This window comes from Nyctibius grandis, chromosome 9 (assembly GCF_013368605.1).
Source record: "Nyctibius grandis isolate bNycGra1 chromosome 9, bNycGra1.pri, whole genome shotgun sequence".
NCBI lineage: Eukaryota > Metazoa > Chordata > Aves > Nyctibiiformes > Nyctibiidae > Nyctibius > Nyctibius grandis.
The window spans coordinates 426,798-454,386 of NC_090666.1; the positions used below are offsets into that span (position 1 = coordinate 426,798).

The 27,589-nt window shown below is 45.8% G+C and overlaps 1 protein-coding gene across 1 annotated transcript in view; it reads left to right on the top strand.

Moving 5' to 3' along the window:
* Window positions 1-1,072: 1,072 nt before the first annotated feature.
* The window catches only part of TFCP2L1 (transcription factor CP2 like 1), a 34,073-nt gene continuing 7,556 nt past the window's right edge, over window positions 1,073-27,589 (top strand). Inside the window, exons 1-7 of the mRNA XM_068407773.1 lie at window positions 1,073-1,134; window positions 6,008-6,159; window positions 21,921-21,997; window positions 23,626-23,731; window positions 24,003-24,109; window positions 24,733-24,885; window positions 25,986-26,096. Of these exons, the coding sequence (XP_068263874.1) occupies window positions 1,073-1,134; window positions 6,008-6,159; window positions 21,921-21,997; window positions 23,626-23,731; window positions 24,003-24,109; window positions 24,733-24,885; window positions 25,986-26,096 (768 nt within the window). The remainder of the gene's footprint in view (window positions 1,135-6,007; window positions 6,160-21,920; window positions 21,998-23,625; window positions 23,732-24,002; window positions 24,110-24,732; window positions 24,886-25,985; window positions 26,097-27,589) is intronic.

Here is a 27,589-nt window from a genome sequence, read left to right on the forward strand (position 1 = left end):
CGTGAGCAGGGTTGGTGGGACGGGAAGATGAACAGAGAGCTGGGGGTTAGGAAAGTGATGGGTGTGAGCAGCCGTGTACGTGAGGATCAGGATCTGCTATTTGAAATGGTAAAGAAATGGATTTCTCCTTACCGAGGAGGGAGCTGGGTTAGGAGAGACAGGGGGTTTTTGGACATGCTGTCATATGGCTAATGGGTTAGGGGTGAGCTTAGTCCCTGACACCGTCCTCTTGTTCCTGCGGTGAATTACTTGGTCTTTCACTCTCCCAGCTGGAAAATATCCCCCTGACATAAAGTTCACATTAACGTGAAGCACAGGCTGGACTACCAGACAGACAGCACGGAGTCAAAACAATCGGCTGTCCGTAATTTAAAATAAAGATACTTTGGAGGAACCTGAGCAGTGGTTTCACGCTTGACCTTGCAGCTGTCAGCCGGGGCTGAGGGACATGGTTTAGTGGTGGCCTTGGCAGTGCTGGGGTAACGGTTGGACTCGATGATCTGAAAGGTGGTTCTGTGATTCTACGACAACCCCAGGGCCCGACGGGGACGGGGGGGCTTGCTTTTAACGAACACGGGCAATCTGGGGGGCACACGGCAGAGCCGCGCCGCAGCCGGGGGGCCCCGCATGCCCCCAGGCCCCGCCGGAGCTACCCTGGGCCGCAGGCCGCCCTCCCTGCTCGCGGCACCGCCTGTTCCCGCCGCCGCCGCTCCCGCACGGCCCCGCCGCACACCTGCCCGGGGCCAGGCCGCCTCCTGCCGCCTCCGCCCTGCCCTCGGGGGCCCGGCCCTCCGCCCGAGGCTGCCCCGGCCCGGGCCTGCCCGGGGGGGCCAGGGGCGGTGGCGGGGCGGGGCGGGGGAGGGCTCGGCCTGTTCCGGAGCCCCGGCCCGGCCAACCCGCGGCCGCCGGGGCTGAGCCATAAAAGCGGCGGGAGCCGGCGGGGCCGCGGCTCCAGCTTGGCCGCAGCCGTGCCCGGCGCGCCTCGGGGTGGGCAGCGCGGCTGGCCCCCTCCTGCCGCCCGGCCTTCCCCAGGCACCGCGCCGGGCCCCCCCCAGCCCCTCCTCACCGCAAGATGCTGTTTTGGCACACGCAGCCGGAGCACTACAACCAGCACTCGACAGGCAGCTACCTGCGGTGAGTCCCCGGGGCGGCGCGGAGCCCTCGGCACGGGGACTGGGGGGGACGGGGGTCTCCTGCATCCCCACAGCCACCCCTGCGCTGGGCTGCCCGGCAGGGACCCGGCGGGCAGCGGAGCCGCGGCATCGGCCGGGGTTAGTGCTGCGAACTCGGAGACATGTGGGCTCTCTTTTCTTTCTTTTTTTTTCCCTTTTTTTTTTTTCTTTTTTAATTTTTCCCCTCGCTCCTGGTCAGACAGCTCTCTGCAACCTTGCTTATCGCTTCTGCCCGCTTCCCTCCTCCCAGGGGCTGAGGTAGCGCAGTTCAAAGGCAGGAGGTGCGACAGTAGCGGAGCGCTGCCAAAAGCCTCGGGAAAACGTCTCTTGGCAAACTTAAGTTTCCTCAGGACGGGATTTCTTTTTCTTCTTTTTGGGACGATGGGTAAAAACCTCAGAATTTCACTTTCTGAACTTGTCTAAACCAGCTTTTTCCTGCCTCCACACAGTCGCGTTTAATTAAATGGGACTAATTTAAGCACAAGGGCTGCTAAACAATAGCCTGTGACATGTGTAGCGCAAACCCGTATTTCCTCCCTCCAAAAGACAACAAAGCAGACAACTTTGGGAGTTTCCTTTCTGCTGGGTGCTTACGAATCTTTTTTTTTTCCTGAATATGTAAAGCTGAGCTCTCAGGTGGTGTCAATTCCTGCTGCTGCTGCTCCGCTGAAGTGTGATTTTGCTGAATTGTGGCAGTGGAGAAGCTGGCTGTGGCCCAAGAGCTTTGCTTTCAAATGGTCCCCCCAAATAACCACTGCTGAGGGAAGAGAGAGTTTGTCTGGCAAAGCTCTTCAAACACAGATAATACCTCCCTTTCAGGGAGACATGCAGTCTTAGCTATTCCTACTCCATATCAGTGTGTTTGCAAAGGATTTTTTTTTTTCCACTGAATAATGATTTCCCATTATCAAATGATACAATACGGTGAGATTCTTCCTTTCTGGCAGCTTCCCTGTTTCTTCATACAAGGTGCTTCGCTTCCTTCCTCTGTCCCAGTAAGTCTCTTTTAGCAACATGTATGTGGCAAAAGTCTTGTTCTCCCTTGCTTTGTGCTTGCAAACCTGGTTAGTTGGGGACAGCGAGAATGGCAGAGGTACAAGTATTGGTACTTGTGTGTATGGTCCCTGAGTTTGAGAGCATTTATGGTGCTTTAGGTTGCTTCGTTAACACCATGGATTTGTAGCACCAGAGTGCTACAAGGTCATAAAGTCTGGGTCAGGCTCAAGCCCGCAATTCACATTCCTTGGAATTGACCAGAAAACACATTAGATGATTTCTCCTGACTTGAATGCTAGCTGGGGGGATAAAGGATAACCTGATCTGGCAGGAAGGCTGCTAGTATGAAGGTAACCTGTCAGTATTTTAGGAGCAAACTTCAGCTTTAGTGTGTATCTGCCACTGTGATTATGGTGGATTTGATCTGGGACTAAAAGCCCTAAAACCAGTTTTATGGCAGCAATGGCCTCAGGTGTTTCAGGGAAGGTCAGCTGAATAAAACCATTGGTTTTTTGTAGGGACCTATAATTCTGGCCAATTCACTCTGCATGGGAATGTGTCAAGACATGCATTTCTAGAGGGGCATTTTTTTGCTGAGTGGTGCCTTTCTGAAGGATCTCCATACCCACTTGTAGCGACTTTGCGGAGGACGCTGAAATAGTACAACCCTTGAAGGAGCTGTAGGAAAAGTTTGTATCAATTATACTTTGCAGAGATCAAAGGCTTTGTGTGTATCTGAGACACCTGTGTAAATTCTGCTGTACCTCTGTGTTATTTGTAGTTATAGCAAGGCAAATACTACAGAAAAATCCTTGTAAATCTTCATTCATTTTTATGGAAACCCTGTATGTGTTTCATTCTCTGTTCTGCCAGGTGGCTGAACTGTCTCAAATAGCTTTCTCCCTTCCCAGGTAAGTGGACTAGCCCTTGTTTAAGACCAGGATTGTAAAGCTTTAGCATAAAGGTGAAACTTGGGAGAGTTTTAAGGGTTTCCACCTTCTTTTTTTTTTTAAAAGGATGGGAACTGTTGTAAAAACCTGCTTTCTCCAAAACTTGATTTGCATCTCAAGTGAAGAGGGTTGAACAAATACTGTGATGTCTTACATACCTATAGCTTAGAAATTCTTTTAAGCCTTGATCTGTTGTTCACAATGTTCTAAGTTCCAAACCTTTTTAATAAGGTGCAATAATTTAGATGAGCTTCATCCAAAGCCATGGATACCCCTGACTGTTGGTTCAAATGCTATAGGAATAAAAATGTGATAATGTGATATATGGGAATAAAGCTTGTGTGGCTTCATCAGTGCTTTAATATGGCGAAGCTTTCCAGAAACCAAATCCTGGATTCCTCCATGCTTGGTCTTCAGTGATCAGACAGCTGTTCCAGCAAGTGTAGGGGTGTTAAGAGCCTGATGTGAAATACGATATTTGAATTTCAACTTCCCCTTGCCTAAATTTCTCAGCTGTTTCAGCTGAATAGGTGTACAAATTCCTCACCCTTAACTGTTAAACCTGGGCCAGATTTTGTGCGCTGTTTTTTTTTTTTGCACAACTGCAGAAGCTTTCGGGCTTCAGAGTTTTTGATCCGTTCTGATCTGTAAAGCAACATGCATTCCAATAGCATTGTGCAGATGAGCACGTTAAGAGTAGATGTTGGCATCCAGGGTGAGTGAGATGACTCTCAGGAGAGATATCAGATCCTGTATGTGTGGAGCAATGCTATCTATTTCAGAAATCTACTGCAGGCATCTCTGTCACTTCATTACTGTAGTAAATCATCATCGCTAAGGGGGGAAAAAAAAAAACCCACTCTATGGCTGCAGTTAGGCAAGAGCTGTGATTACGTCAGTAATGCCAGTAAGCAAATGGGGCTGGATGCCTTCGAGTTGGTGCTAATATGGAGAGGGTGGGCTTGGAAGAGAGAATGGAAGCAGACTTGGGTGTTTCTTTTTTCCTGTCAATATCTGAAATGGCACAGTTAGCTCTCTGGCTTCATTTTGCCATAAATAGGAGTACCTGTGTTTGAGCCACGTACTTCAGCAGTTTGATGTGAACTGCTGCACTTTTTCACTGATGACCTGGGTAGTCTTCAAGGTTGGGGGTTCTATGAATGAACGCAGGGTGGATCATTAACTGAGCAGGCAGGGAAAAAATTCTTAATGCGGCACTGGTGAGGCTGTACCTTGAATATTGTGTCCAGTTCTGGGCCCCGCACTTCAAGAAAGATGTTGAGGTGTTGGAGCGAGTCCAGAGGAGGGCGACCAAGCTGGTGAAGGGTCTGGAGGGTCTGACCTACAAGGAACAACTGAGGGAGCTGGGGGTGTTTAGCCTGGAGAAGAGGAGGCTCAGAGGTGACCTTAGTGCAGTCTACAACTACCTGAAGGGAGGTTGTAGTGGAGTGGGAGTCAGCCTCTTCTCCCGGGCAACTAGCGATAGGACAAGAGGACACAGCCTCAAGCTTGGCCAGGGGAGGTTCAGGTTGGACATTAGGAAGCATTTCTTCTCAGGAAGAGTCATTAGCCATTGGAAGGGGCTACCCAGGGAGGTGGTGGAGTCACCATCTCTGGAGGTGTTTAAGAAAAGCCTGGACATGGCACTTAGTGCCATGGTCTAGTTGACATGGTGGTGTCAGGGCAACGGCTGGACTCGATGATCCCAGAGGTCTCTTCCAACCTGGTTGATTCTGTGAATGCCCTTTCCATAGGGAGCATGCCTGTACACGCTGGCATGTTCCTGAACAGTTTTTCTTAAACCTTTTTGTGTCTGGGATTACTGAAAGGAGCAGAACTGCAGCCTCTGTAATGGCAAGCTCAAGTCTTCATGCATCTGGAGGAAATGGAGGAGAAAAAAAATAATCACTTCTTATTCTGAACTGTCTCCATGTTCAACATAATCCTCCTAATTTGGAAGGATATTGATGTCTGTGGACACAATGATCAGCGATGTTAGCGACATGGGAAAGGCTAATGTGGTTCTTCAGTCTCAGACGTGCTAAGATAAGAATCCTGACATCTCATTTTGTACTAATCACTCTGTTGTGCTCTCAGCCTTGTTAATACCTCTTCTGCTTGGGGATTAGTGTGGGTTAGGATCAGTTTGACTGTAAATCAGCAGGCAGGACAGCATGAACCCCTTGTGAAGGAGCCAGAACTGGGGCTGTGCACAGGTCCTAGTGAAGCTGCCCCTGAGCACTTTTGTGCCCATTTAGGAAGGTAGCCCTGTGCTCTCAAGAGCTATGCAAATCCTTGGGACCAGGTTTATTAGAGGGCAAGATGTCACGAGTCAATTAATCCAGCAGTTCATGCCATTGGTTACCTGAATGTCTCATTTTTACACCAGAGCTGTGTCTGCTCCTCACCCTTGGCTGCTGGTTCTAGACATTCTACTAATTTGACATTCATCTGTCAAAATAAAGTGCCCTTTCTTGCCTTTTTTTTTTTTTCTGAAAGGCTTTCATCTGAGAACACAAGAACTCTTAAACAAATGTGTTTCCATAAGGACAAAGACTCTATTTTTTTATAATTTCTTTTCCTCATCAGGAAGACTGTTTAACTGAAAAACAAACCTGATTTATGTTTTAAAAACGTAAATTAATTATCAGAAATAGACTATTTTGTTAATGCTCTCTTCTGTGTCTAGTGCTGACATCCTAGAGGCAGAAGTTGCCTTGTTACGTTATACAGGCCAAATTCTCTTTTTTTTTTTTTAGCCATCATAACTCCAGTGTTTCTCCAGAAACCATCTTCCATTATCTCAGAGCATGAGAATCAAATGCAGATTGAGGTGAGAAGATTCCATGAAGTCTTTGTAACTAAATGTGTGTGAATTGTGTGTTGCAGAGATGTCCTTGCGCTGCCGATCTTCAAGCAGGAGGAACCGCAGCTGTCTCCTGAGAACGATGCCAAGCTGCCTCCCTTTCAGTACGTCCTCTGCACGGCCACGTCACCCGCTGTGAAACTGCACGAAGAAACCCTGACCTACCTCAACCAAGGTAGGGTTTGTACTACACTGAAGGAGGGCGTGTTTCCTGGGAACAATTCATGGGAGAGAGATTGAATCCCATACTTGTGCCTTACCAGGAGGGCAGCGGGATGGGAAAGAGATGGGGAGGGGGATGGAGGAAAGGAGGAACAGTTAATTTTTCACATTCATATACCAGATTGTCAACTGATATAAAATAGTGAAGTACCGTTGATTTAACTGTTGACTGAAAGCAGCATTATAGCATGCACATTTGCCTGTGGCCGGGTACTGGTTTGATCTCAGACAATTTAAACTGCAGCCTCCTACCTTCGTTCTAAAAGGCCAGATTAATTAAGCAGGTTGGCAAACTTTGGGTTGGGGAGTGTCTCTTGACATTGCAAGTCTCCAAGTGCTGCTGGAGGGCGTTGCCAGAGGATGAGTTAGCAAGTATTCAAGGTTTCCTCAGCGGTCTGGGCAGTGTGATGTTGCCTCCACTGGCTGGGTGACGTGGTCTGCTCAGTCCCTAACTTGGCAGGGTTGCTGGACATAGGTCCTGGAGGGATCCAACTTCTCCAGGCACAGATTATGCTAAAACTTACTACACTTATTTTCTGCCAGGTTGTAAACAAGGGCATTGGCCTAGTGACAAACTGAATGCTGTCTGCCCTATGTTACTGAGATCCTCTCCTGCTTCAGGACACTGCCCCAGCTCTTCAAGCTTTGTGCACTGGGCGTGAAGCTCGCTCAGGTGCTGCTCTGGCTATGCTTCTCTCAATGTTTGTATAAAAGCAGGGCTCTGGTCTCGGGTGCGTCTGGCTGCTAGATCTGTGTTGCTAGCTGGTAGGCCCATGGAGCCCCCCTAGGAAAATCAACCAAGTGCTGCAGGCTCTGTCCAAGGAGCCAGATGTTGCTTGTCACATAAGATGGCATGTGCTGTCTCATAGATCAAAAGATTCTTGAGACTTGTGACTGTTTTTGCAGTTTATCTGTCCAAATACAGCAGAGCCCAGGAGGTGATACGGGGCATATAGAGGATGAGATGGACGTGAATCTTCCTGTGAAATAGTAAATTCTTTCCTGTTTCAGAGTAAAAGATTTTCTGTTGTGAAAAGCAGTTGACGGCCAAATATTTTAGCATACATGAGGCAGTGCCTGCTGCTTTGCTTTGGTAGGGCAAAAGTTGGACAGCTCTTTGCACAATACCATGAGTTTTAAAAAACTGTCTGACTAGAGCAGTCTAGGTTTTCTTATGTAAAGTAAGACTGTTACTGCCTTTGCAGATAGGCCATGTTGTGCTAGGCTTTCTCCTGCTTACTGTCACAAGGAGTTGTCTCTTGCTCCATCTTGACAAAGTAATGACCTGTCTCCTTGGCAGACCACCAGTTCTCATATATGTTCTGCATCTGTCTTTCATCCCTCAAGGGGGAAGGTGGGATGTGTCCTTGCAGAATACACCCTGGAGAGCATGAGGCCAGACAGGCCTGTTGGAACAAAGGAGGGATGAGGCTGGCAGGATCTGTGCAGTGGGACAGATTTGAGAAGGGACTGGTGGAAGAAGTGGGCACTCCTTAGTGCTGTTGGCTTGCCACAGTGGATGGAAACAGCACCTTTTCCTAGCGGGTCTTTGGGGTGATTAGTGGTAAAAGGTGGTGCATCTTCTGACAGCTGAATGGCTCACTGCTTTCTGTTCCTCTTAGCAGGAGCTTCGCATCTGCCTGCCACCTTCTCAGGAGCATCCTCACCTCATTTAACTCCCAAGCAACAAATCTTCCTTCCTACACTGACATGCTTTGTGTTTCTTAAAAAAACTCTTGAAATTCAAGCTGCTCTGTATGTAGATGAATTTTTTTTTTTCCTTGAGATCTTGTGATGTACCTACCTTAAAAGCCATTCTGTTCCACTCCAGCAGGTTGCTTCAGAGGCCACACCACTGGCTGCACTCTTGCTCCCAGCATTGACCATTTCCAGTACAAGGGCAGACCTTGACTGTAAATTCATCTGACATGTAGTCTGCCTTGATACTAAGTCCCTTAGACTACAATCCCTTGCCATGCTAGTTAGGAAAAAGGGCCTGGAGTCTGCTCCCACGTGGATATGAGCTGCTGTGAGAAGCTTGTGTGTTCATTGAAGGTAACTACAAATATGGGGAGAAGAGGATGCTGGATGCACCTTTCAACCAGCTGTGGTCAGAGCTGGGGAGTCTAATTTCTGTTGGTGGGATATCAGTGATGACATTGCCTGGGCTTAGAAAGAGATGAAGATTTGTCTTGCAATTCCAGGACAAAGAATCAATTTGAATTGTCAGGTAACCTCCCATTTCACTTGGAGATTTCTGTTTAGGAACATCTTTCATGACATCTGTGTCAAAAGCATGTTCCTCATGCATTGACCTTCTGGGATAAAAAAATAGAAGGTGTGTCTGTTTAAAAGCAAAAATTAAAGTGCTTGAGTAAAATTTTCTTCTCCTTTCAGCAACAATTCTCTGTGGGAACCACTTTTGATTCTTGAGCTATATATTTTCCCTGTTGTGTAGGTATTTTCCCTGTTGTGTAGGTATTTTCCCTGTTGTGTAGGTATTTTCCCTGTTGTGTAGGTATTTTCCCTGTTGTGTAGGTATTTTCCCTGTTGTGTAGGTATTTTCCCTGTTGTGTAGGTATTTTCCCATCCCTTCTCCAAACCAGAGGAGGGTGCTGCAACTCTTTACCTGCTCAACACAAGCCAGGGAATCCCACGCTGATCCCAGTTGTCCTGCCCGAGCTAGAGCTAAGTGCGAGTTAAAGGCTCTGACAGAAAATTAGTCCCATTAATAGAATTACGTTGTATGAGCCTGAGGAGGTGTGTGAAGGGGACCTGGAGGTAGCCCAGGTCCCTGGAGCTGGTACTCACAGCGTGGCAGAAGAGCTGAATGACTCCAGAGCACTATGACCCAACTGCAGTGCCACAGCCATCTCAAGAAGCAACTTAGGCCATTCCCTACACCTTATCACCTTACCCTGACTGTAAGCAAAGGGACACCTCTTGCACCTTACCCTCTTTCTGTGCTTATCATGGCCTGGCCAAACACAGTTACACAAAAACTTCCCTTCCTCCTTGTATGCTTGAGTTTTGTGATGGATTACTTTAGCAAATGGGTAACTTCGTTAGTGTATGTGTCTCCACCCTGTCTGTGCTGGTGAGAGCTTCAGTCACAGCTAGCTCCTAGTAAGGCAGATACAAAGACACAGTGGCTGTCCCAGCTCCAACAAAGCAATTCACATCCAGTGTGGTTACTTACCCAAATCGTGAGGTCTGGGTTTGGGGTTTTCTACTTGCTGGGTGACTCTTGCCACTTGCTGTCCAAATGTTCCTTCCTGACTTGAGCTCTTCACCATTCAGTAACTGACCTTTTGTCACCATGAAGCAGCTCTACTCCCTGCCCTGGAACACTTACTCCACATGTGACTGGTTCCATGGGGGTTGGTGAGTGGACCAGCTCAGGAAATAGTCCATGTGCAGGACTGGATAGAAGAAAGGTCAGGTCTGACAGAGCTATGGAGTGAGGAAAGCTGGAAGAATGGGTAGCAAATTGAAGGCCAAGTTGCATAGCAGAGAGAGACGAGGAACTTGTGGAGAGATTCAGGTGGGAACTGAAGGGGTTTCATACAGTCTAGGAAGAAAGGCTGTCCAGTGGCTGTGTTTGTGTACAAATGGGAGAGGGCTCCAGGCTTGTGGAGCATAGTGACTTCTTGTGGGATAGACTCAGAGAGATGGTCAGTGGCATTGGGGGGGGTAAAGAGGTCTTTGGCCTGGGCTCTACACAAGGGTGAAGGAGGAAGCTGACTCCTGAGCTGGAGACCAGTGTTTTCAGCAAGGGCAGGGGAAGAATTTGTGAGGGAGCATAAGGGAGTGAGCTTAGCTGTTGTGTTAAGTTGACTTGGGGACATTGAGCTGTGGCAGCCTCCCAAGCTTGTCTGCTCCAGTTTGAAACCATGAGTGCTCGCTGGCTGCAGCTCTAGAACCAGCCTGTAAATGAAGTAACTAGAGTCAAATCCTTAGCTTGGTTTCCAAAGACTGACTCATTACACTTGTCCTTCCTGATCTCTTTTCCCCCCTCCGCCTTCCCACATTCCTTGGGAAACTGTAGCCAGAGCCCTGTTAGCCCAAATTGAACATGATCTTGGTTTGCTAATCCTTGGGGCAGTTCCTACATTAAGAGATCTTTACTGGACCTCAGGAGGATTACTCATCCGATGGGACAACGGATAGACTTAGTATGGTGTCTTAACACCAGTCCACCTTCAGTCCACAAAACTGGTAAAGGTGCTGTGGCCTCACATCAGGAGCTGCTCCTGGCATCACTCCTTTGGTCGGGATCACATCTGTCAACAGAGCTACACTGTCCAGAAGTCTGCACCACAAACATCGCCTAACGTTTTTGGAACTAGCCTGCCTTTTAGCACTATTTCAGTGTCTCTTGTGGATAGGGATTTTTCAGACAAACAATCAACCAGCAACCATATTACAAACCGCTGCTTTAGCAAGAGGGCTTGATGCAGTTCAGTTGCGTATTCCATGGTCTGCAGTCATATGGGGTGTGGTTTGACCATGGCTGGTTGAAGCTAGTTTCAAACACGGACAGAAATGGGAGTGATGAAGGTGGTTCAAGAAATTGCACCAGGAGGGGTGTGGAGGAAACAAGCACTGTACAGCAGATCTGAATGCTAATAAATGTGAGGAAATAAAATCATTCCTTTAAAAAACAAAACAAAAAGCCAAAAAACACAAAAAACCTGAAAGTCATTGCCTAAGGGAATCAGCTCGCAGTGCCAGAACCACATGTGGACTGTGAGCTTATTCAAGTCATGATTTTGTTTCATGACCAGCATTGGGTTGGCTCAGACCCTCAGATCTAAATTACTCCAAATAGAGGGTGGTTAAGGTTGATGGCAGGGGGTCACTGAGAGCAGGCTGTGTGACAATCCAGCCCTGTCCCCCAGTGGTACTTCAGAGTAACTGGCCGTCACCTGCCTGTAAAGTTTTCCTGGGCTCTGTTCAGCTCTTCAGATCTGCGGTATATGACTTGTGGTTCTTGGCCATGTGAGGATTTTAGCATACAGCTGGTCAGGATTAGGAAGGCTGGCCATCTCCGCTTTGCAGTGTCTTCCAGGAGTCGTCTTTATGGCCAGTCCTAGACAGTTCAGAAAACAAACAAGCCAAAAACCCAAACCATGAGAGAAAACCACTAACATCTGAGAAGACCTGTGATGATAGGGGGAGCGTTGCTGTGAGGTGCACAAGCAACGGATGCCTCATGAAGATAAAGATGGACTTAGAGTCTGGGTCACGCCTAAATGAAAGCCCCAGATTTCAGCCCTCAGGTGCAAAGGCATGTATCCAGGTTCAAGACATGTGCGTAAGCTGGTACGCTTTAAACTGTGCTGTGTTTAAAATCTGCTGGGTGTTGTCCTGCCCCAGCTCGCTGCAGACACGTCCTGGCTTCTCCTCCAAAGAAACATGCAGAAAGCACTGGGCAATGAGCAGCTGAAGAGGGCATCTTGAAGCTGATTGCAATTGCTTGGGTAGGAGATGAAATCGCTTGCAACAGAAAGCAAAAGAAAACCTTTGCCTCCCTTAAAAAGTCTGAAGTTCAAGTTCGGTTGTCTAATCTTCCGCAACCAGAGAACCCAGTTTTAAACACTGAGATTTACAGTAAATGAAAAAAATCTGGTTTGTATTGACGTTAACTCATACGTAATTGAGTTTTTATGGGGTCACAACTGACTGAATGTTTTAGTTTCCTGGAACAATTCTTTATTTGCCTAAATGAAGTGTAGAGAAGGCTGAGTGACCAGCTCTGCCTGGGTGTGCTTCTGGTTTAATTATAGCTCTGTTTGTGGGGATATTTTTTGCTTTGTCCCATGCTAAGAACTGTCTCTTTTCCTGACAATCACTGCCATTGCTGACCGGGCCCTGGGTATTTCAAGGAGCTCTGCTGCTGGTGGCCTCTCCCATGTGAACATGCGCTCCACCCTTGCCCGAGACCACAAGCGCAATAACGACTCTGTGTCGTTGAGACTGTGCCTATCAGGTGCTCCCTGGTGGCTGCCCACCTGTGTGTCCTTGACCCCGATTGTTGTGGGGTGCCGTACTGCTCCTTGACCCCTTTCCACTCTGTTCCTAGGTTTGGATGGCTTAAAAAATGGCTAACAGAGCTGGTTTGTCTTTCCCATTTCTGAGACTGGCTACTTGGTATTTTTGGTTCTTGTGGTGCACCTCTTCGTCTTTGGAGAAGGAATTTGTCTCCTGCCTGACTTTGAAGACAACTCTGAGTAGGTTTTGGTGTCTCGGCTGAAGCCATTAATTGTGCTAGCAGCAATTTCCCCATATGTTTGGCAGCTCCGTCTTCACTTGGCAGCCCAGGATAAACAACCCTGTCTCCAAACCACACCATCCCTAAGCTCACTATGAATCTTGCTTCAGATGACAGGGCACCTCTGCACAAGTAGAGCATCTGACTTCTGTTGTCCCTAGGAAGCTAGAATCTCAGTTGTCTTTTAACCAAGAGGCTGTTTTCTATTCTCTCTCTAATCCTTTCTTCTGTTGCTAACATCTGGATGAAATTCAAATGGGATTGTGAACTTGCTGGATTGTAGCCTGTGCACAACTCCTACTGGAAGCCCCTAGACTGCCTTTTGGTCTCCCACTTCCATAAATCTTCAATATCTGTGAAAGAAGAAAGTGCTCAGAAGTTCCTGGGAGTGTAGTGAGAAGTAAGAGAATATTTTTCAATTAGCTTTCCCTAACTTGCAGTGTCCTAAAAGATCACAGTTTAGGTAGCATGAGAAGCTTGGGAAGCACTGTAGGTTTGACATGATTAGCTGTTTTTGTAGGTGTAATGTATGATACCTTCTTTCTAAAGAAGCTGGGCAAAAAATGCCCTTTTTTCCCCCTTTCATAGAATCACAGAATCGTTTTGTTTGGAAAGGACCTTTAAGATCATCGAGCCCAACCATTAACCTAACACTACCAAGTCCACCTTGGTTCTTCCTACCAAGCATTTATTATTCCTGAAACTAGACAGCAAGTACTTGAGCAGTGAGATTCTTCTTGTCCTAGCTTGGTGCCACATTTGTGACCTGTGTTGAAGGTACAGTCTGCTTTGATGGGATGGTTGTAAATCACATCTTCTCCCCCGCTCTGTGGCAGGCACTGAGTAGCCAAGTGCGGGAGTGGGACTTGCTTTCTCCCAATTTCTTACTGCAGAAACGTGGTGAAGGAAGCGACTTACCTGAGGGCATCAGAGGGAGCTGCTGGGTGGGGTCAGGAGCCATACTCAGCTCTTCTGCATCCTCTCTTCAGCACCCTCACCCAGGACCATTCTTCTTAGTTATCTGAAACTCAAGTAAATATTACACACAAAGCTACTCTTACAGAGCTATAAAACCTGTTGTCCAAATTGACTTAGAACAGGTTGAAACCAGAAAAAGCCTGTCTTTTTTACTTACACAGAGGGAGCTGAAGTTTTCTGAGCTGGGCAGATGTGACTAAGATAGTCCTGGGTGTTTCAAGTACATGCTAGAGAAGTGGAAATACAGGAAGAAATTATTTTCACAGGGCAGATATTTTTTCAGTTTTCCAGCAGAAGTCCATAGTTTCTTCACTGAATAATTTGTATTAAAAATCAAAGTTTATACCATGGCTTAGATTATGTGGGGTCCAACAAAGTGGATGAGGTCAACGCAAGAGAAGCCGAAGTGCACACGGTGAACTTAGCAACTGGGGGTGTTTCTGTGTCTACTGGCTGGTTTTGCGTCCTTGATTCAAAGTTAGACTGTAGTCTTGGAGGAATTAAATGTACATCCCTCTCTTGAGTAGAAACCACTGTAAATGAGGACTGGTTCTGTTAGTGCCTGTTAGCTATGAAGTGTCACCACTTTAAAATAGGCCATCTTCAAAAGTCTGGGAAGAGCTGGGCTCAGCCAAATGTTCATATAGTAAATGAGCACTGCGATTTTTCTCCAGCAAACTTGGCTCTGAGGCATGTGTTTGGCTTTCCCACAAGAAAGAGGTAGGGAGAGAGAAGAAGGGGACAAAGAAACCCCCTCAAGTTGGGGGGCGGATTGTAAAAGGAGGAAAAACACAGGAAGAGACGTGATGACAGTGTAGCTCTACGTGTGGTAGTAGAATTAGTAGCTGAACTGGTCTACTGTGTTGCTGGAGTCTTGCTAACCTGGTGGTAGTGGCAAGTAGGGCAGGTATCCTCAGTACTGGGCTCAGATGGGTACCGAAACATGGTGGAGCTAAGGTAGCTTTGCTGCAAAGGGAAGCAGTCAGGAGGCAAGTGAAGGGCAAGACTGCGAATACTAAAGCGAGGCACGTGTAAATTGTGGTTCTTATTGCCACAGCAAAAGCAATTTCAGAAGGAGATCGTACAAAAGAGGAGTTTGTGTGCGTTGGTCATAACTGGGCAGCTTGAGAGTGGTGGTCAATGGGACTGAGTCCAGTTGGAGGTCTGTGTCTAGCGGAGTCCCTCAAGGGTTGGTACTGGGACCAGTACTATTCAATATATTCATTAATGACTTGGATGAGGGAATAGAGTGCGCTGTCAGCAAGTTCGCTGATGACACAAAACTGGGAGGAGTGGCTGACACAACGGAAGGCTGCGCAGCCATTCAGAGAGACCTGGACAGGCTGGAGAGTTGGGCGGGGAGTAATTTAATGAAATATAATAAGGGCAAGTGTAGAGTCCTGCATCTGGGCAAGAACAACCCCATGTACCAGTACAAGTTGGGGACAGACCTGTTGGAGAGCAGTGTAGGGGAAAGGGACCTGGGGGTCCTAGTGGACAACAGGATGACCATGAGCCAGCAGTGTGCCCTTGTGGCCAAGAAGGCCAATGGCATCCTGGGGTGTATTAGAAGGGGTGTGGTCAGCAGGTCGAGAGGTTCTCCTCCCCCTCTACTCTGCCGTGGTGAGGCCGCATCTGGAATATTGTGTCCAGTTCTGGGCCCCTCAGTTCAAGAAGGACAGGGAACTGCTAGAGAGAGTCCAGCGCAGAGCCACGAAGATGATTAAGGGAGTGGAACATCTCCCTTATGAGGAGAGGCTGAGGGAGCTGGGTCTCTTTAGCTTAGAGAAGAGGAGACTGAGGGGTGACCTCATTAATGTTTATAAATATGTAAAGGGCAAGTGTCATGAGGATGGAGCCAGGCTTTTCTCAGTGACATCCCTTGACAGGACAAGGGGCAATGGGTGCAAGCTGGAACACAGGAGGTTCCACATAAATATGAGGAAAAACTTCTTTACGGTGAGGGTGACCGAACACTGGCACAGGCTGCCCAGAGAGGTGGTGGAGTCTCCTTCTCTGGAGACATTCAAAACCCGCCTGGACACGTTCCTGTGTGATATGATCTAGGGAATCCTGCTCCGGCAGGGGATTGGACTAGATGATCTTTCGAGGTCCCTTCCAATCCCTGACATTCTGTGATTCTGTGATTCTGTGATTGATACGGGTACGAACTGGACACTGAAGTCATGGTCAGGAAAGGGTGGGCTGTATCCACCCTGCTCCATCCCCGGGCGCTTGTAACTGCGTGCTGTGTTGAAGATGAGATGTGGGGCAAGATGGGCTACTGTGTCAGGGTGACGCTTGTGTTCCTTTTGCATTTCCTGGCCCACAGTTGGTCTTCCTTTGCAGGATTTCCATGTTCCTAGCGTAGCGGGAGCTTTCAGGGTGGCCTATTGTGTAGCTGGTGAATTCATAATATCCGCTGGATAAACATCTCCTACAGAATCTTGTCAAATGAAGCTGTAGTAAGCAACTGCAGAATATCCACTGCCATTTGTGGCCTGGGGAGGGAGGATTCTGCCCTTTCCTCTTGTCCTGCAGAGCATCTGCACATGGGACACTTCAACAAGTCTTAGGCTAAGTTTTATTTTTGCTTTTGTCTGGCTGAAAAGGTGTGGGCCATCAAGCATGCAAGTTCAGATGCCAGCTCTGTCAACTCTTGCCCGTTTACCTTGTGGGTTCATTAATCTTTCTTGTCAGAAAAATCTTTGTGTGTGCCTGATGCCCTGAATAGTTGCGTTTGGCTGTTTCAAAGGTGATCCTTCTGCCTGCTGGATGTGCTTTGGTTTAGGAGGATAAATGCTTGCTTTCTTTTTCCTCCCCCTCCTTCTGCATGCTGCGTTCGACGGTCAGCATTCCTTTGCCTTTATCTGTGCACTGTTTAGGATGTCCATATAAAGTTGCTAAATGGAATTTTTATTGGTCAGCTTGGCTTAATAATCAAACAGTTTCTAGGCTGGTTCTGTCTAGTACTGTGTGGATCCGTTCTGAGAAAGAGGACTCAATGCTGTGGTTTTTTTTTTTTCTTTCCACTGACTTTTGTTGGGGATATTGCTTAGTATAAGGTTGGGGTTTAATTAATTGCTGGCAAGGCAAGCAGACTGTTTGGCTAGATTAAATAAGACATGAGTCATATTGGTCTGGAACATCAGCATCCTAATTGGAAATTAGTGTATCGTATCAGTGTATTGTGCAGAAACCCACAAAATGCGTAGTGCAAGTGGCCCTTGAAACGTAACATCAGAACAAGAAAAAGTAAGTGGGGTGTTGTGGTTGTGTAGCAAATAATCTTTGAACAGAAGGTAACTTTGAGCTTGAAATAATAATCACAGAATCAACCAGGTTGGAAGAGCCCTCTGGGATCATTGAGTCCAACCGTTGCCCTGACACCACCATGTCAACTAGACCATGGCACTAAGTGCCATGTCCAGGCTTTTCTTAAAAACCTCCAGGGATGGTGATTCCACCACCTCCCTGGGCAGCCCCTTCCAATGGCTAACGACCCTTTCTGAGAAGAAATGCTTCCTAATGTCCAACCTGAACCTCCCCTGGCGAACAGGTAGCTTAAGGCTATGTCCTCTTGTCCATGATAATCTATAATCAGAAGTTGCCCAGAATTCCTGATGGCTGACTAAATGCCAGCAATGTTATAGCTTGTACCTTTTGAGCGTGTGAAAGTGTTCCTGTGTTGCACTAAATTATTTTTCATCCATAGCAAATCGTTGACTTTCAGTTCTCTTGTCCCGAAACTAAGTGGTCATGCCTGCATTTAATGTGCGTTAATTACCAAAGACAATAAAAGTTTAAAAAGCAAACAGTCTATAAATCCTCTTTAAGATGGATGCAATTGCTTTATGAATCACCAAGCAGGAACTCTCTGGACCTGGGTGGTTACTACTTTGCTGGACACTACTCCTGTTTGTAAAGCAGAGTTGCTCAAACTCTAGCCTAGGAGGAGATTGCATAAATTTGCTGTTGCTCAGGGAATGTCTGTTCAAAATACAAATTACAGTGTATCATCACCCGCCCAGGTTTTTATTGGTGCCCCTGAAGCTTTCAGTGAAGCTGTGAGACAAATTGCATCTCAGGAATTCAATGTGGTTTTCCAAGTATTTATTACTGTTCTGTTCCCTGCCTGAGGTAGTGAAGGAGGGTTGTGGCCAGCTCGGTGCGAGGGATGCACTGGGTCGTGCAGGCAGGAGGCTGCTTTGGCCTCGGCTATGCTGGGGATTTGCTTGCAAAATGTATTCTTCATTTCAAGTGGTGATAGAGATGCTTTAGGTGCCCTTGTTATGTATGTGTCTAATATTACGACGTGACCAGAGTCCAGGCTGGTCACCAACTTCGAAGCTATCTTGAACCCGTGTTGCCTGTGGTGGGGCAGCTATGGCCAATGCTTAAACCCTTTTCCTTCCATGCTCTCAACAAGTTGCTGGCCTTTAGCACTGGCTTTAAGACTAACGTTCAGCAATGTTGAATATCATCCTGGTAAAGGGGCACTGCTGTGAAACCACCACCGCTGCTCTCCATTGCCACAGATGTTTTCTTCAGGCTCTTTCTTCCATCTGAGCCCTGTGGATGTTGAACCCTTGTCAGCTGAGGACCAGATACTGCTCTGGTCAAGGTCAGACTGTTCAATCAAATCATTGCAGAGTCTCAGCATCAGCGTTCTCTGCCCTTGTCTCCAGCTTTACCACCAAGCATTGACTTGGAAAGATGTAGTCTAACCTGTATTAATCTGTGTTTCCATCTGAGACAGATGGAAAATCTCAGTATAGAGGAACTCTCTCTATTTCAGCTGTACATTTTGGGCTTAGCTAGTTGCAGCCTGTCTTGGGAACTGGGAATACAGACTGTTCTAGTCACACTTGCAGCCACATTTCTTTACAGATTTAGATACCTGAGTAAGAACGATCTGTTACTGATTTAGTTTTAACAGAAAATTGCAGTCTATGCCTGGTAGTGCTGATGAGTCAGTGATGCAGGATTCACGGATGGGCTCTGTACCAGAGCCTTGCGTGACTTTGCCCTCTTTGATGCCATGGGGAGTTCAGCTTTCAGGTTAGGTTGCTGCTATTTGTATTATTTTATGAAGAGAGCCTGTTTTCCAGCATCCAAATACTGATTCTTGAATTTTGTTTTTTTTTTTCCTACAATTGCTATAATTGCAGGGCTGAGGTTGTGATTCACCATTTCAGGAGTTTTGCTGGTAGTACTGGTGGAAAACATAGGGTAGTCAAGGTTTGGAAGGTATTTTTCAAGGAAAAAATATAATCCAAGCAGTTTAGTGCAATAAAAGTACAAGTACCTGAACCCTGTCCCTACTATACCAATGAATTATGGGTACCATTAGCTGTGAAGCAATGTATTTGCTGGAGAAAGTTGTAGGGAGAAATAATTTTTCAAAATCAATACCAAAACATTTATATATTAAGGAATTGTTAGGAATTAGGGCCAACTTCTCACTGATAAGAGTTCCACAGAGAGGGAAATAAAGTGCATGTTTGTGAAGCTTGGCTGGGAGCAGTCTTGTTTTGATAAGTCCTGTGTAGTGACTGCAGTTGAACATTCAGAGGTCAAGGGGAAAGCAGTTAGCATAAAATACCATTTTGATTGAGGTTTTTCATGGCGTAAACTGAGTTCCAGGGCTTACATCAGATGACCCATATATCTTTCATCAAAGCATTTTATTTCCTCTTTGGCTTTCCAGTTAATATTACCTCTGTCTCCACTACAGTTTTTTTTTTACCAGTGGTCAGAATCTGTTTCTAACTCCATCCAAGCTGAATCACTCCCATCAGGAGATGTGTGATGCCTGCTGTCTGCCAGGTTGCAGTATTGTTCCTGTCCCATGCAAGTGGTTGGAAGATGCACGCTGCAGAGTTTTTGGCTGCTTGATGCTAGTTGGAAGGGAACATGGCCGATGTTTTTATGCCCATTATTTTTTTTTGTCTCATTGGAACTACAAATAAGCAGATCAGGCTGATCAAAGAGTAGGAGTGTATCAGTGCACAAAGGTGTCCCAAAAACCCGCTCGTTCCTGAGATACTCACTGAATGGCTGGCAGTGCTTCTGGTTCTACTGTTGCCTTCCTCTATAGCACAGCTCATGCCACTTAGTTTCTCTGTCCCTGTTACCCCATCTGTGTACAGAATCACAGAATCAACCAGGTTGGAAGAGACCTCTGGGATCATCGAGTCCAACCATTGCCCTGACACCACCATGTCAACTAGACCAGGGCACTAAGTGCCATGTCCAGGCTTTTCTTAAACCCCTCCAGAGATGGTGACTCCACCACCTCCCTGGGCAGCCCCTTCCAATGGCTAATGACCCTTGCTGAGAAGAAATGCTTCCTAATGTCCAACTTGAACCTCCCCTGGCGAAGCTTGAGGCTGTGTCCTCTTGTCCTATCGCTAGTTGCCTGGGAGAAGAGGCCGACTCCCACTCCACTACAACCTCCCTTCAGGTAGTTGTAGACTGCAATAAATCCTGTACAGTCATAGATGTATTTTACAGTCTCTGGGATGCTCATGGTCTCAAATACAAAATTAATTTTCTCTAATGATTAATTAGCCTTATACTTGCATGGGAAAGAACTATGAGTGCAAGACATGCTTGGCTGTGTAAATTTGAGGCAATGAACTGTATCGCTCCACAGCTGATGAAATCTATCCCCAAACTGAGCCATCAAGCAACCAAGTACCTCACAAAACATAGATACACGTGTACAACATATACACAGTACAACATAGAAAACCAGTTTTGTGAACCTCAGCCCGATTTTTTTTATGCTAATGCAACAGTATTGATTATGTGGCGAGATATGTAATCTCTCTAAAAATTGCCAAGTGAACAATGTCAATGTGTATCAGTGGGAACATTAGAAAGTCTCTTGAGTTAAAGCGTGGAAGACCTCAACTTCAAGGACTGTGGTTTACAAAGTCCGCTTTTGTTGCCCAACAATCTTCAAAAGAAGGTCACTGTTGTTATTTTGGTTTATGTATGCACAAAGAGATGGGTTAAGATCTATGCATGTTTCCAGTGCTTAATTTGATACTTCGTATGGTTCATTCTCCCCTCTCCCTATGCCCTAAGTCACTTGCTGGATTCAAGGGTCATTTCCTGTTTGCAGAACTCCTGTTGACATCAATAGGAGCGTTGTGCAAACATTTCGGGCTTCAGTATGGCCTCTCTTGTCCTTTTTTTTGTTTGGTTTTTTTTTTTTTCCTCCCCTGCCTGCCAGCTGAACAAGCACATTTATCCCTGTGCTCTAGTGATATGGTCTGTACTCACGCGGGCAATGGGAAAAGCTGGGATTCCCAAAAGGGAATCTGTGTGAAATGTGGTGCCCTCCTGACACATCCGTTGTCATAAGTCTTCTGTTTCTAGATCCAGAAATGTAGCATTATTTGTCTCTGCTGGTAGCAACTGCTTAGAGGGAGGTATATCTGCTTTGCAGTTTTCTGCAGGGCCAGTTCGGAGGAGATACTGGTTGAGCCAGAAAACCCACACTGATCTCCTCCTTGGTGCCTGCCTTGTTGTACTTGTTCATTTTGCAGTAAAAGGGAGGATAGCAAGATAAACAAGAAAAACTAGCTAGAAGGAATATGTACGCTCCATTAATCCTAATGGTCCTGCCCTGCCTCTGTACCAGCTGTAGGTTTATTGTACAGAGTTGGTCCTATACAATGAGCTTTTGTGCTGTCTCAGCCATTTGTGCTTAAGGTATTGGGACATCAGTCTCCCTTGTCTACTGTCAGCCTTGGAGGGAGATGTTATTTCATAAACCAATTAGCTAAATTCTACTGAACTGGCTAAATTCCTTATGCTGAGGGTGGTGGTGGGGTGCTGGAGTATGAATTCCCTTCCCAGAATTGGTCCTTGCACGTCCTGTAATACCTATTGCTGCTTCCACATGCGTGTCTGAAGGAGTATTTATGCCCTGGGCAGCCATGTCCAAGGCCTTATGGAGCAAAGCTTGTATTTCTGCTTCACCGAAACACCTTACAGACCTGACTGCTCTCTGAAGAAGGCGAGTTTTCACCCAAGTTGCTATCCTCTGCAGAATAGTGCCTAGCCTTGTTGTGCCAGCAGCTCTTCACACAACCATTGCTTCAGCAGAAGGGACAGACGAAGGCAGTGCTGTCACAGCCACGTGAGATGGGGGGGACAACAGCCTCAAACACCTTGGTGACTTTCTGAAGGGTGACCAGAAAAGCCCTGGGAGACAGACTGTGATTGATGCCCTAACTGAGAGATTTCAGCTGCCAAAAGACAAACCTTCCCCTCAGATTTCTGCTGTGCTTTAGTGCCTACTCGATTACTGGGGGCAAATGCATTATGTTACCAAAAATGAGCTTTCCCTGATCATACGTATGCTTTATTAGCCACGTAAATGCCAGCATGACTCTCTCATTGCTACAACATATTAAACACCTTGGAAATGTTTCCTTAAACTCTAGGTCAGTCTTATGAAATCCGTCTACTTGAGAATAGGAAATTGGGAGAGTTTCAAGATTTAAACACAAAATATGTAAAGGTAAGGAGAAATATAGATTTCTTTTCTTCCTGCTACTACATACAGCCTCTAATGAAGGGCCTGACCTTGCTCGCACTGAGACAATGGAAAATACTTTGCCATTGTTTTTAGTGGGAGCAGGGCTGATGGAGTTGTTGAGTGCAAGTTTCGTGGGACTATGCAGCTTGGCTTTACAGGGCTTTAGGGGAACCTTTATTCTCTTTGTGATCATGACCCCAGGGTTTCACTGTGACTATTGGGTTCAGGGGAATCCCAAAGTTCAGAGGTGAACATGGTCAAAACTGCTGAGAGGCAAACTTGTCTCCCTTCTTAACCCTAGCAACACGCCTGGGTTGTTACACGTCAAATGGAGGACCCCGGTGTTTACATCATTCTGCCATGCAGATTCTGCATAGCTCCAGTTTACTTTGGTAATGGGCATAATTATGACCATACAGAACTTGATTGTTTGGTTCTGGGGACTTTTTTTGTTGTTTCTCACCTCCCAAACCAGTGCAAATTCAAGAACTTGGGTCCAGATCTTGGTTCTGGATCCAAACTTCCAGCCTTCCTCTCCCAAATTCTTGGCTGTTCTGCCTCAGGATTTCTTTTGAGAAGTGGGGACTAGTTGCAAAATTTGGATTCCAATCTGGATTTCAAATGTTGTCCAAGTTTAGGCAGTTCCCTGTTTGTCTTTTGGCCCATTTCAGGAAGCATGTGGATTGGGATTCCAATTTTGCAGGCGTTTCCACTGTGGCTTGCTTTCTTCTTAGAGATAGGTTTGATCTGGGTGTTTCTCAGGTTCATTGGCAAAAAATGCTCACTCCCATTTGATACAGAAATCCCCAGCAGGAGCATGGACTTGAGAAACTGGGAAGTAAGGAGTCATTAACTCATGCTAGTGTAGCACTCAATATACAAAAGGATATATTAGTTAGGGGTACTTTGGACTTGTCTGCCCTGGGGATTGCTCTTATTCCAGCCTTTTTTCTCCAGTTATTGACATGGCTGCACCATTGCAGGCTAGAAATGGAAATTCTCCTGTTAGAGAAGCTTTCCTATTCTACGCTTGTTTAACTGCGTAGTGGGGTAGTTTACCAGAGTACTGGGGCAAATCCAGTGCCAATGACTGGCTGTTAATGGCTGGAATCAAGTTTAATTCCCACTGGCAAGGTGTCTGGGCATGTCAGCTCCACCGGTGCAGGGACAGGTGAGCTGGCTTTCATATTTGCTAGTCAGAGTGGGATATACTGGGGCTGGGGCATGGTACAGACACATTCAGTATTATCCCCATGTGAGCCGTTTTGGGTGTGGAGGCAGTATAGTGGTGTTTACGTGGCATGACACCTAAGATGAGGTGGACATTGCTATAGTGCTTCCAGACCGAATCCCAGAAAGCTGCACAGAGCCGCATTACGCAGCGTAGATGTGCGCTGAGAAGGGGGAAGTGTGTTGCGCTCTCACTCAGGGGTCCCTTAGGAATTTGATAAACATGGTGATGGGTCTCTTAGGTGGACCCTCTGCTCTCCTCATGAATGGGGGTGAGAAACGTAACAGATCAGCTTTTGCTTCTACGCTGGAAAACCAAAGTCATCTCAAGAGAAGGGCCTTTGGATCACGTTGTTCATCTTGCCATCTTTTCTTAACAGAGCATAATTCGTGTAGTTTTCCATGATCGACGCCTGCAGTACACAGAGCATCAGCAGCTCGAGGGCTGGAGGTGGAGTCGGCCTGGGGACCGCATCCTTGATATAGGTGAGGCTATATTTCATTATGGTTCCTGTGCAGTCTTTGGAAGTGAGGTGCTGAATGGTGTATGGCATGTTTGCAGGTGTGTTTAGGTTTTTTTATATCCTACTCTCTTAGGAATCGTGTATGTCTTTGGGTGGGAAGGAGATCTGTCACTATGGGTCCCAAACATATATCATTGGTGGCATGGCTTTTCACATGCAACTTGTAATTGTATAGAAATGCTTTCTCTTCTTCAATTTAATATTTTTAAAATTTTAGGGGTTTTCTTCTACAGATATTCCGCTGTCAGTTGGTATCTTGGATCCCAGGGCCAGCCCAACCCAGTTGAACACCGTTGAATTTCTGTGGGATCCATCAAAGAGAGCCTCAGCATTCATTCAGGTAAGAGAAGTGATATTCCTGTGGTAAATACGATGGCGAGATATCTTACAAAGATCTGGAGAGTTAAGGTAGCCAGGACATGAAGAAGAGAGAAAGATGCTAATGATAATATACAAACTCAAGAGATAGTTGTGTATAATTAATTAGTAGGATACTTGCTAAACGAACTTGCTAGCTGCTTGCTAGCTTTGGAGTACTATCCATTACAGCTAGGATTTTCTTTTTTTTTTTTAAAAAAAAAGGATGTTGCTTTCTAAGTATGGGTTTTGTCTGGAGGAAACTCTTCACAACCTGTTAATTTTGCTTGCTTTTCTCTTTCATGAGTGTTTCTCATCCCAAACACCAACTATCTGTTTTTAATCTGTATGTGAGATTTACTTAAATCAAAGGATGCTTTTCCTGATGCCCTGTTTCTCTCCGAGCTTCTTGTTCTTCTAATTGTATTTTTTTTTTTTTCCTGAGGAATAGAAATGAAAACATTTTGAACTCTTCTGCCTCTCTTAATTTCTCAGGAGGAGCCAAAACTTCATGTTCAGGCACCCTGCAAGTTCAGGGAGTCTGAAATTCAGACTTGCACAGCTTCCAACTGTCTCCAGAGATGAGCACAGCTTTTGTTTTGCCAGGTACATTGCATCAGCACAGAATTTACTCCACGGAAACATGGAGGAGAGAAAGGGGTGCCCTTCCGGGTGCAAATCGACACCTTTAAGCAGAATGAAAATGGTGAATACACAGACCACTTGCACTCTGCAAGCTGCCAGATCAAAGTCTTCAAGGTACGAGGTAGTTGTAGCTTTGTCATCAACGGAATTAAACAAAGACACAGGAACATACACTGTTTTTAAATTGTGTAGGAGTGATGCAAATAGTGGGGTAAAAGAACAGACTTTTAACTGGGTATGCTTAAGATCTTAAACAGGACTCTTGCACACAAAGTGGTGCAAGCCCTCAGCTCCTACACAGCATTTCTAGTTAAATTCAGATGACCCAAGTACCGCTCCAAGACTTATGCCAGTCCGTTGTGCCTTGAACACTATATAAATACTGAGATATGCGCTGTGTGGATGTAATAGTAATAACAATAATAATGAAACCCCCAACAACTTAAACCTCGACTGGTTGGAATGAAAACCCATTGGAGAGGCATCAGTGCACAGATGATGTGTATTGCAAACTATACAAAAAACGGTCCAGTTTCTTGGGAGTATTGAGGCTACTGGTTTAACTCATTTTGAGTGAACATATTAACACTGATGATATTCAGGGTATCCACTATATTTTGGTGCTCCTAAGTATGGGCATCTCCAGTTTCTTTGATTCAATCCTCTGTGAACAGTGAAAGTATGACTTGGAGATCTTAAATACCCTTTGCTGGTTGCAGCAGAGTTCCTCTCCATGCTACCTGGAGGAGAGAAAGATGATTCAGTTCATATCTGAAGCTCCTAATTTGTGCATGGCAGACCTGTAGTCACTTGACAACAAGCTTTTCACAGGCCTGTTTTCTCAAAGGATCTGCTGCTCCAGTCTTGCTCCTATGAGCAGTGTCTTTTCCTGTTCCTGGAAAAGAGGTGCAAATACCAGTCAAAATACATAACTCATGGGGCTCATGATCTGAAATGGTATCAAATCTCAGGACTGTGGTCAGCCTATTTTGGAACTGCAATATGCCTTTATGGGGGATGTTACAGAAACAGCAGAGATGCTTGACTAATTTTTTTTGGTCTAGAAAATGCAGATTTGATCTTGTTCCATATGCGAAGTCCCCATAAATCTTAAGGAGACTTTTGTGAACAGATTAGAAAAAAAAAATCTGTTGGCTTCTGTCTCCAAACTTGTAATACTTGGCATAAGGGAAAGCTTGTGCTTGTGCTTATAGCCTAAAGGAGCAGACAGAAAACAGAAGACTGACAGGGAAAAAATGGAGAAGAAGACCACCCAAGAGAAGGAGAAGTATCAGCCTTCCTATGAGACAACTATTCTCACAGAGGTAAAGCGTTTTAGACACGTGGTGGACTACCTCAGTATGTTGGGGGAGAGATTTGAGAGAAAATGCCGTCTAACTGAGCCTCGGAGATTGTTTTGTAGAGACACATACACCCAGATCTGACTGAAATTGTGACCTGAGTGGAATTATAAAATGTCTCTCACTGTTGAAGTTTATAAAAGATGCCAAAGTTTATGAAAGATGCCAAACTTTATTATGTTTCAGGGTATAAACCAACCCTTAACAGCCTGACTTTAACAGAAGTGTTTTCTCTATCTTCTGCTGTGCTCCCGGGCACTTGTCATGGCACTTAGATGCCACTTGTATGAGGTGTTTTCTTCAGAACTGTCTGGCAAAAGCTCATGTTGGAGATGGGGCACTTGAAGAGATGATTAGGCTGTCTCATTATATTAATCTGTTTTTCTGTGAATGTGCTCATGAGGCTACTATTACATACTAGATCTCAGCAAGATTCTGCCTTGGACTCTAGGAATATCTTGAATGTCTTATATTCTGATGCATCGGGTGTGGAGATGTATGTGTTTCTACCCCTCCATGACATTACTAAGTTGTCTATATAAGCTTACCCCAGGCTGCAGAATTACTAAGCAACAGGACTCAAGACAGTGGTTTAAAAGTGCTGTCCCGTCTCCCTATGGGAATATTTTGTCGTTTGATTTAGTTCTTGATTTTTTTTGAAGTGGCATACTGGGCTTCCAGAAATGAGGGGGTTTTCTTAATTTAAATAAACTTCCTGTTTGTGAGATCCAGTCCCTCCCACACAATTTTCCTCAAGTTGACCAGCATGCTTTCTAATTCGACGTGATCATTGTTAACAAGGCTCTTGTGTACACAGACCTGATTCTACTGAGTTGGCAGATCCCAGACTCTTCCTGTGAGCTCTGATGCACTTTGACATATTGCAGGGGGAAATGTGGGTTGCCAAAGAGTTAAATATTTGCTAGTGCTTGCAGAGGTGATAAAATGTTTGCTGGTATTTGTGGAGATGATAAAACTCCAAAGCTGCACTTGTCTTCTTTTTATCATTGCAAACAAGGATACTACAGAGCATTTTCTTGAGCTCTTGATGGCGGGGGCTTCCACAGGGCTAGATTTCTCCTGCTGATTACAGTGGCCTAAATTCAGCACAGTCATCAAGTCTAGCTGGGTTACTCTGGTTTTACACTACTGTAATGGAATACAGAGTTTGACCTGTATTTGTGAAGACTTTTAGTAGCTTTGTGTCTGTCTATCTTAAATTTTCTCCCTGTAATACCCATTTATAACTCAAGCTCTTCGACAAATAGCCAGAGGTTTTAACTGGCTGGTTCAAATTCTGCTCTTTCACTGGTATAAACCTGAAGCAATGCCATTGGAGTGTATTTGTCACTCTTGCCTGGATTTAATTAGGGATTTATAATTGAGACCAGGAGTATTTCTGTATCATTGCTGCCTTCAGTCTGAGTTGACTTACTGGCGTTGCTCTGACTTACAGC